Genomic DNA, 7,874 nt, shown 5'->3' with positions numbered 1-7,874 from the left:
CCAAGGCAGTCCGGAAGGTTGTTGGCCATCACAGGTCTTAATTTTTGGTAACCCTGCTTGGGTTTCTTTTCTCATGTACCACAGCTTCCTCCGCATGCGCTCTAGCAGGGCAGTACAGGAGGTTCCAACAGTGTCCCAAGAAGCTGCTTTGCCCCCTGGCAGCAACTTGCAGACAGGCACCTTACTGGGAACATACTGGGTCAGTGCTGGTGAGATCTGGCACTGCCGATCTTGTGTAAGTGGCAGCTGATGGGGATCCACCGGGGGAAGCTGGCAGAAAGTGGCTACTGTCCGTTTTCTGTTCTTTTTTGAGAGAGAGGGGGATTTTTCTGACATTATGATTATTGTCCACCTTCCAGTGGCCAAGTTCTGGGCTGCATTAATAATTGGGATTCATTGGCTGTCCAGGCAGGTGTGAAGCTTTACACCAACATTAATAACAAACGTCGTGGCTGTATCCAGAGCCTGGATACAGGCTCGGTTTCTCCCATGCTGGCAAAGTGCTTTCAGCAGGCTCCAGACATTTCTGGCAGACATGGAGACAGCACTCCTCCGATTCCAGATCAAATCTGCACTTCCATTTCGTGTCCTCAGCTTGGAAAAAAACTCAGCCCAAGCAAATGCTTCCCAGGTCTCCTTTGCCCTTGCGGTGCCTGGTGCCCCAGGGGAGGGGGTGGTGGGAGGCATTTCAGGATCACCAAAAGTGAGATCCTTTTTGGGTGTATTTAATGGAAATACCTTTCAGGAGGAGAGACCTCCTGACCTTTGCATTAATTTCAAGAGCAGGAGATTAATTTCCGGCTGTCCTTGCATATAGTGAAACATAGCTGAAACAGCCAAATGCGAAGTAGAGTTAAATGTAGGGTTTGACCTGAATAACCTTTTAATTAGGAAGATAAATTTGTTGTAGCTTGACCTTAGTCCATGTTAGGAACCTGCTAATCATTTGACATGCAGAGTGTATTAATGCTGCACTTAACTTGGCCATTGGTTTTATTACCTGGTTTGGGGAGTTTTTTCACTCCCGAAGCATCAATCTGCATCTTGTATGGGTTTTCTTTTCTTTCTTTTTTTCCCATTCAGAACACGTAGCACACTGTTGTACTTCTGTTCCCGTCTGCGTAGAGTATTGCCTTAAACAGATCAGTTGTGTTGTGGTTTGTTTTGGGTTTTCTTTTTTCTACCATCAGTTCTATGCATTAATTTATTTAAAAATGTGGGGTGTTTTTTTTTTCAAAAACATGAAACATTTATAATATTTTTTTTAACATTTCCATTGCAGTATTTATCATTGTTACTGGTTGTGTGTAGTGTAACAATTAATGATATTAAAAGCATACATATGAAAACCAGCCTGCCCGCCTTTGTCATTGGAGCGAAGCAGGGTGAGAGGGTAGGAACTGCACCATCTCCTCTGAGCACCCAGCAACCATGGATACTGAAGTCAGGGAATGCCAGCCTTCACTCTGTGGCTACTAGCAGCCTGCTTGGGGCCAGTAGAAGCAGCTGGTGTGGAGCTGTGCCATATGGTACATGAAAACCTGCTGGGGCCAGTGAGCCCCTAGCCATGCTTTGGGAAACATCTCCCCAGGGCAGCAGGAAGGCACGTAGGCTGGACCCAGCCCCTGCATCCGGGCTACAACGGAAGCAGAAGTGTTGCATCTGTACAACACTGATGGGTCAAATAACCTTTTCTCTGGCATTGGAGCCATTTCTGCCCCTCAAAGCTGTTGGCACGAGAGCCAGTGCTGATTTTAAAGTCCAACATCAGCCACTGGAAACCTCAGGGACAGGGGACAGCCCTGCCTTGCCGTGCTGGCAGCCGGTCAGTGCAGGATTAGTCCCCCCTCCAACTGAGAGGCTTGGTCTCCACTTCTGCAGAGCAGTGCTCCCCACATCTGTGCCCTGGGGTGCTCCGGCACCATGGATCTGGGGTAGGCACCCCCGTGACCACTCTTCCCTCCCAGCCTCCCACTGGCTCCCAGAAGGGGATGGGGCTGATGGAGAGCCCAAACCTGGCTCAACAGAGACCAGCGGGGTGTGAAAATCAAGAGCAGCTGGGTTTCTTCATTTCATCTCTTGCGCCATATTAATTATGTTTGCCTGGAGGCATTCGGCTGCCCCCGGCTGCCCAGCCGCAACGTCGCCCGCAGCAAACAGAGCAGGGCTCTGCAGCCCTCCCAGGGGCTGGGCTGGCATCCACCCTGCCAAGGTGGACGTGGGTCTTCACCCGTCATCTCCAAGAATGTAGCAGCAGAGGGGCTGGAGCCAGGAGCAGAGCAGGGTTTCTGCAGGGACAAGGATTTCTGCTTGACTCCCTAGCTCGAGGAAAAGCAAACCTGGTTCATGCGAATCCCTCCCTGGCGTAACCCAGCTGCCTCTCTGCACTGAGACGGATGAGAATCACTCAGTCTGACTGCAGAGCCCATCACTCAGGACAGAAGAGCAAACAAGCCACATGGGATCACCTAAATCCATCTTTTTAATTCAAAAAGTGAGACAGACCAGGTGATAATTCCCCTGGCTACTCCAGCAGGCTGGGACAGCGGTGCCTGGTGCTATGGCCTGGACATTGGCTGTATGGGTGTTGGTGCTGTGTGGGTTGCTGAAGGGTTTCCAAAGAAATATGGGAGAGATTCACCTCCCAAAATAAAATTATCTCGACTAGGACCAGCTGAAACTGTTTCCTACTGTTGTTAAGGTAATTGCCTGCAGGAGGGGCAGAAGCCTCATGCCAGGGCAAAGCCAGGAGGGAGCAGCCCATGGAGGGATGCAGGCAGCAATTGCTGTGCGCTAGGCTAGAACCAGAGTGTAGCTATGGGATGGACAGAAAGACACCAAGTTCCCTTGCTCCCACATTATGACATCACCAGGGAAATAAGCACCACCCTAAGCTGGCAGAGCAGTGACACCAGCTCCGTTCCTTTTCCTGTGTGGGCTGCAAGCCCCCAGCCCCACACAGTGCTGCTCATCCAGCGCAGCATCCCTGGCAACCTCTGGCACTCCATCCCAACAGACTGCTGCACCATGTTCCTCTTCTCCAAAAAACACAAGACCCCCGTCAGCACTTACACTGACTCTTACCGCCCGCCATGCTCTGTCAAAAAGATGCCGGAACAGGCTCCACCAAAGCTCTGGAAAGAAAACAAGTTTGTGACACAGGTAAATGCTGCAGGAGGAGGAAACCTCAGGGTTTCTACTGCTACCCAACTACGGATGCTCGGTGCTGGGCAGGGGGGGTGGCACAGGGACTCATGGGGTGCCTTGCTGCATGTGTGCTCCCTAGTTAGGAGAGCATTTGGTACCCCACAGCCTGTGCTCGCTGGATTCTTGTCCCCTGGAGCTGCCTCCGACAGTGGCTTCAGGTTCTCAGGGCTGGTGGTCACCAGCACAAGCTCTTGCATGTCAGCCCTCAGTAGGTTTCAGAGTGGGCAGAGGGCAGGATCTGCTGAGAAAGGAGAAACAGGCAGTAGCAGGGCTCAAGCCAAGGCTTCTATGTGACACAGTGGTGATGGTGAGACAGATCGAGTGGTTCCAAGAGCAGCTCCAGCACACAGCCCCCAGGCTGAGCTCAGTTCTGACTGAGGGGCCTTCCATGCCAGGGGGACCATGCGAAGGGCAGGGGAAGATCTGTGCACCAAGAAACCCCTTCCAGCCCTGGTCCTGGAGGAGGACGGATCCCTGAGCCATGGCCTTGCTGCAGGCAGTGTCCATGGAACACGCAGCTTTCCCCACACGGGCTAACAAGCATGCAGGCTCTAATACAAAGCATGCTACGAACTGGCTCGTCTCTTGCAGCCTCGTTAGCACGTGCATTATAACGAGGGAGCCAGCAGAGGGCATGGAGAGGGATGTCTCCACTATGCAGAGACAGAAGTGGCTCAGGCAACCAGGGCACCTGCTGCCCCCCCCCCCCAGCCTTCCCCCCTGCAAGACCCCAGCCCTCTTGGGCTTCGCCAGCTCTAGGACACTGGTTTGGTCCTATAACTCCCTTCCCAACCTCTGCTGGCCCTATACCTGACACTCCCAGTGCACCCATGCCATCTCCCACTCTGCGAAGTGCCTGGTTGCCTACAGACACCCTGGGTGCAGGGGGAGAGGAACCAGGGACACCCACCCATCTTCGGTCCCCCAGTTTTGGGTGAGTGGGAAGCTTGAGGGAGGATCATGCTGCAGCTACAACCCCCATACCCACCCACTGCGAAGGGAGGCTTGGTGCTCAGATCTCCAGCTGCGTCTCAAGCTTTAGACCCTGCCTGGTAATCGGCTTCATCGTGTGCCCCAACGGCTGCAAAAGCAGACACTGCCACGTGGCCCGGGTGTCTCACCCCTCTCCCCGCTGTCTGTAGGGATTAACGATGCCCCCAGAGCAGAATCCAGCGAGCCGAGGTCAGCCTGAGCGGCTGACTAAGACAGTAACACAGGAGTACTACAGGAACACCGTCGACACCATTGCCTACCAGCCTGAGAAGTACTGGCGGACCAGGTTCAAAGGTACCACCGAGGTCCCAGCAGTCCCCCTGTGTCACACAGGGCACATCCCCATGGGGTCGGGGGGCTGAGGGTGCCAGTAGTGGCTCTATTCATCCCCTTTTTTGCATCCCGCATCCCCCCACAGTGGTGAAGGGACCCTCCCTTGCCATCTGCACTTGTGGCTTTGCCACAGCTGCCCATCCCCATCCCTTCACTGAGATTGTCCCTGCCCCAGGTATGTCTAGAAGTCCTCAGGATTCTCTCCTCCGTGGCCCCTAAATAGTCCCTGGTAGGAGCTGCTGCCTGGGTGACACCCAGGGACCAAGGCTGCATGAGCATAGATGAGTGACCAGTGAGCTGGAAGTGGTGGGTGTCAGCTCCCTGTCCCTGTGGCATTGCATTTTGGGGAGAGGGGAAACAATCAGGACTCTCTGGTCATCCCCCCATGTTCCAAGCACAACAGGACACCCCACCTGTCTCTTTTGCATTGCAGAGACGTACAACCCAGTTTCTGTCAACGAGGACAAATGCATCACCTGGAGAACAGGTTCCTACAGCAGTGCAGCCTGGAATAAGCATTCCTCTTACCTCTCTCTCTTACCCAAGGTAGAGTCCAGACCCCCTGCTCACCCCCTCCCAAAACTAAAGTTGCCTCAGGTGCCACCAGCACCTCAGGCTCTGCAGCGAAAGGGTGGCAATCCTGTAAGGGCCACCGTTGCTCCTTGCAGGAGACCTTCTTGCACAGCATACCCGTGCCGTACCCCCTGAAACCCATCTGCCTCAATCGATATGGTAACTACCCTTGCCCTGTTCCTGTGCTCTGGCTGTAGCCGTGCTTGTGCCATGCTGGCATTCATCCAGGTGACAGGTTGGCTGCTCCTCCTCACCCTTACTCTGCTTGCAGAGAGGGAGATGGTCACCAACACGCTGCACAGGATGCCCGTGTACACTGTGACAGGGAGGGGACCCTGCCAGGGCTACTACAGCCCCTCCTCTGGGTGCTACTACTGCTTGCCAGGGACAGACTACTACATTGATGGGGCCCATGCCATCAGAAGACACCTCCACACACTAGAAGAGAGTGCTGTAAGGTTGGGATGGGACGGGACGGGATGGGACGAGACGGGACGGGACGGGACGGGATGGGATGGGATGGGATGGGATGAAACAGGATGGGAGGGAATGGGATGGTACAGGATGGGACAGGATGGAACGAGATGGGACGGGAAGGGACAGGACGGGACGGGACGGGACGGGACGGGATGGGATGGGATGGGATGGGATGGGATGGGATGGAACGGGATGGGACGGGGTGGAATGGGACGGGATGGGATGGGATGAGATGGGACAGGACAGGATAGGATGGGATGGGATGGGATGGGATACAATGGGATGGGACGGGATGGGATGGAATGCGATGGGACGGGATGCGATGGGATGGGACAGGACAGAACAGGATGGGATGGGATGGGATGGGACGGGATAAGATGAGACGGGATGGGATGGGATGGGATGGGATGGGATGGGACGGGATGGGATGGGATGGGACGGGATGGGACGGGATGGGATACAACAGGATGGGACGGGATGGGACGAGACGGGATGGGATGCAATGGGACGGGATGCGATGGGATGGGATGGGATGGGATGGGATGGGATGGGATGGGATGGGATGGGATGGGATGGGATGCCTTGGGTTGGGTGAGGATGGGTTGCCTAGAGTTGAGATGCACATGACCTCTCTTGTCCTGATGGCCATTGCTCACCCTACCTTCTCTGTCTCTTGCAGGAGTATCCCGTGCTGCAGTTACAGCCCCAGAGCGATGTTCTGTACATCTACACATCGCCCCCAGCCATCTTTCCCGTACAGAAGCCCTAGGTGCAGGAACACTCCAAGCTGGTTGCCCTGGGGGAAAAACCTATTATTTTTTCGTAACACCAGCCAGCCACTAGCTCTCTTTTCATTAGGGTTTCATGCAAAATCGCTCAGAAGGTTATTCTAGGGATAATGGTGCAAACTGCAGACCCTGAGGGGTCCCCATCACGGTGCCCATGCAGGCAGCAATGCAGCCACTGCACCTTCATCTTTCAGGCTAAGAAGATGTGACCAGGGAGGGTAGGACAGGAGGGCTGTGGAGCATGTTGCTGCTACCAGTGGAGAAGCAGTTGCCAAATTTACACCCAGTACAGGTGTTTCCATGCTTGGTCTCATCCAGCAGTCCTTGGGACTGTAGGGCAGCTGAAATCTTGCTTGCACCCCTGAGCATGGCTGCCTGTAGCTTAGCATCTCCCTGATTTTGGGGGCCACATCAGTATTTCTTGTGCTGCTCATGTGTTTTCTGTTGTTATCATTTGCTCTTCTTATCCAAGAACCTGTTCCCCTGTCACGCTGTTCGTTACATGGTAATCAGCCCTGTCCTTCACCCACTGCAGGTCCAGCAGCACCTTTTAATCCCCATGTTTACCTTTAGGATGTTTCCATTGCTGAGGCAGCTTTTTTCAGCCCTGGGGAAGCAGCAAGAGGAGAGGGGAGGCTGTTCAACCAGCTTAGTCATCACTCTGCTCCTGCATCAACCCCCCTGTGGGAAAAATTAGGAGTCAGGCTTTGCAGAAAATGTGTGATTGGCTTTAAATTCCTGAGCCCAGAAACTAGAACCAAACGAGAACAAGGACAAACAGGGTGCACTGGGTTCCCCATAGATGTCCCTATGCCTGAGCCTCAGCAAGGTGTTTCTGCAGGTCTTCTCCACTAAGAAACAGGCAGATTTTCCTGGACTGACATGGCATTGGGAATGAAGGTTTTAGGAAAACGACAGTGCAAGACAGAGTGGGTGTTTGCAGGGTGAGAGATCTGGTGGAACCAGCTGGCTGAGATGGCAGTGCTGAGGATCTTCAGCTCTTCTGCCTGGGCTTTGCTTTGGCCTCAGTGCCCAAAGACACACCAAAATGGTTAAGGGCAGCTGCATGTCCACTGCTCGACCTGAGTAATGCTGGCAGCCAGGAGCAAGTTTTCTTCCTCACTGGAGTTTTCTCTTCCCATGGCCGATAACTTTATCTTGTCTCCTAGGTGGAAGACAAGCCACTTCCAGATGACAGGAGGAGTCCAGAGAGGCAGCTACACCATCCACCCTGAGTTTACCTCAGAGGCTTACCCTACCCAGTGGCACTGATGAAGAACGAGGATGGACTTTCATTAAAGCTGGCTTGGGCAACCATTCCCCTCAGGCTCTTTCCTACAGGCTGGGGAAGTCCCCAGGGAGGGAGGATAAACTTCAAGGGCTGCTGGCTTGGTGGGCACTTTAACAGCCCTCAGAGGCTGGTACCCTGCCACCACCCACCAGCTGGAGACCAAGGAAGCATGCAAGGGAAAGCTCTCAGACCCTAGTAGCACAGCCAGAAAT

General features: G+C 54.0%; 1 protein-coding gene across 1 annotated transcript; it reads left to right on the top strand.

The window, feature by feature from the left end:
• The first annotated feature begins 3,027 nt into the window (after positions 1–3,027).
• Positions 3,028–7,643, top strand: SPMIP6 (sperm microtubule inner protein 6). Its single transcript, XM_086629224.1, has 7 exons — positions 3,028–3,162; positions 4,350–4,494; positions 4,967–5,079; positions 5,181–5,265; positions 5,378–5,564; positions 6,263–6,352; positions 7,541–7,643. Exons 1-7 carry the CDS (start codon positions 3,028–3,030, stop codon positions 7,641–7,643), a joined length of 858 nt encoding a protein of 285 aa, XP_086485350.1.
• Positions 7,644–7,874: the final 231 nt, after the last annotated feature.

This window comes from Tauraco erythrolophus, chromosome Z, assembly GCF_009769465.1.
Source record: "Tauraco erythrolophus isolate bTauEry1 chromosome Z, bTauEry1.pri, whole genome shotgun sequence".
NCBI classification, from domain to species: Eukaryota; Metazoa; Chordata; class Aves; order Musophagiformes; family Musophagidae; genus Tauraco; species Tauraco erythrolophus.
The sequence above is the reverse complement of the archived record's forward strand: the minus strand, read 5'-3'. Positions and strand labels throughout refer to the sequence as shown.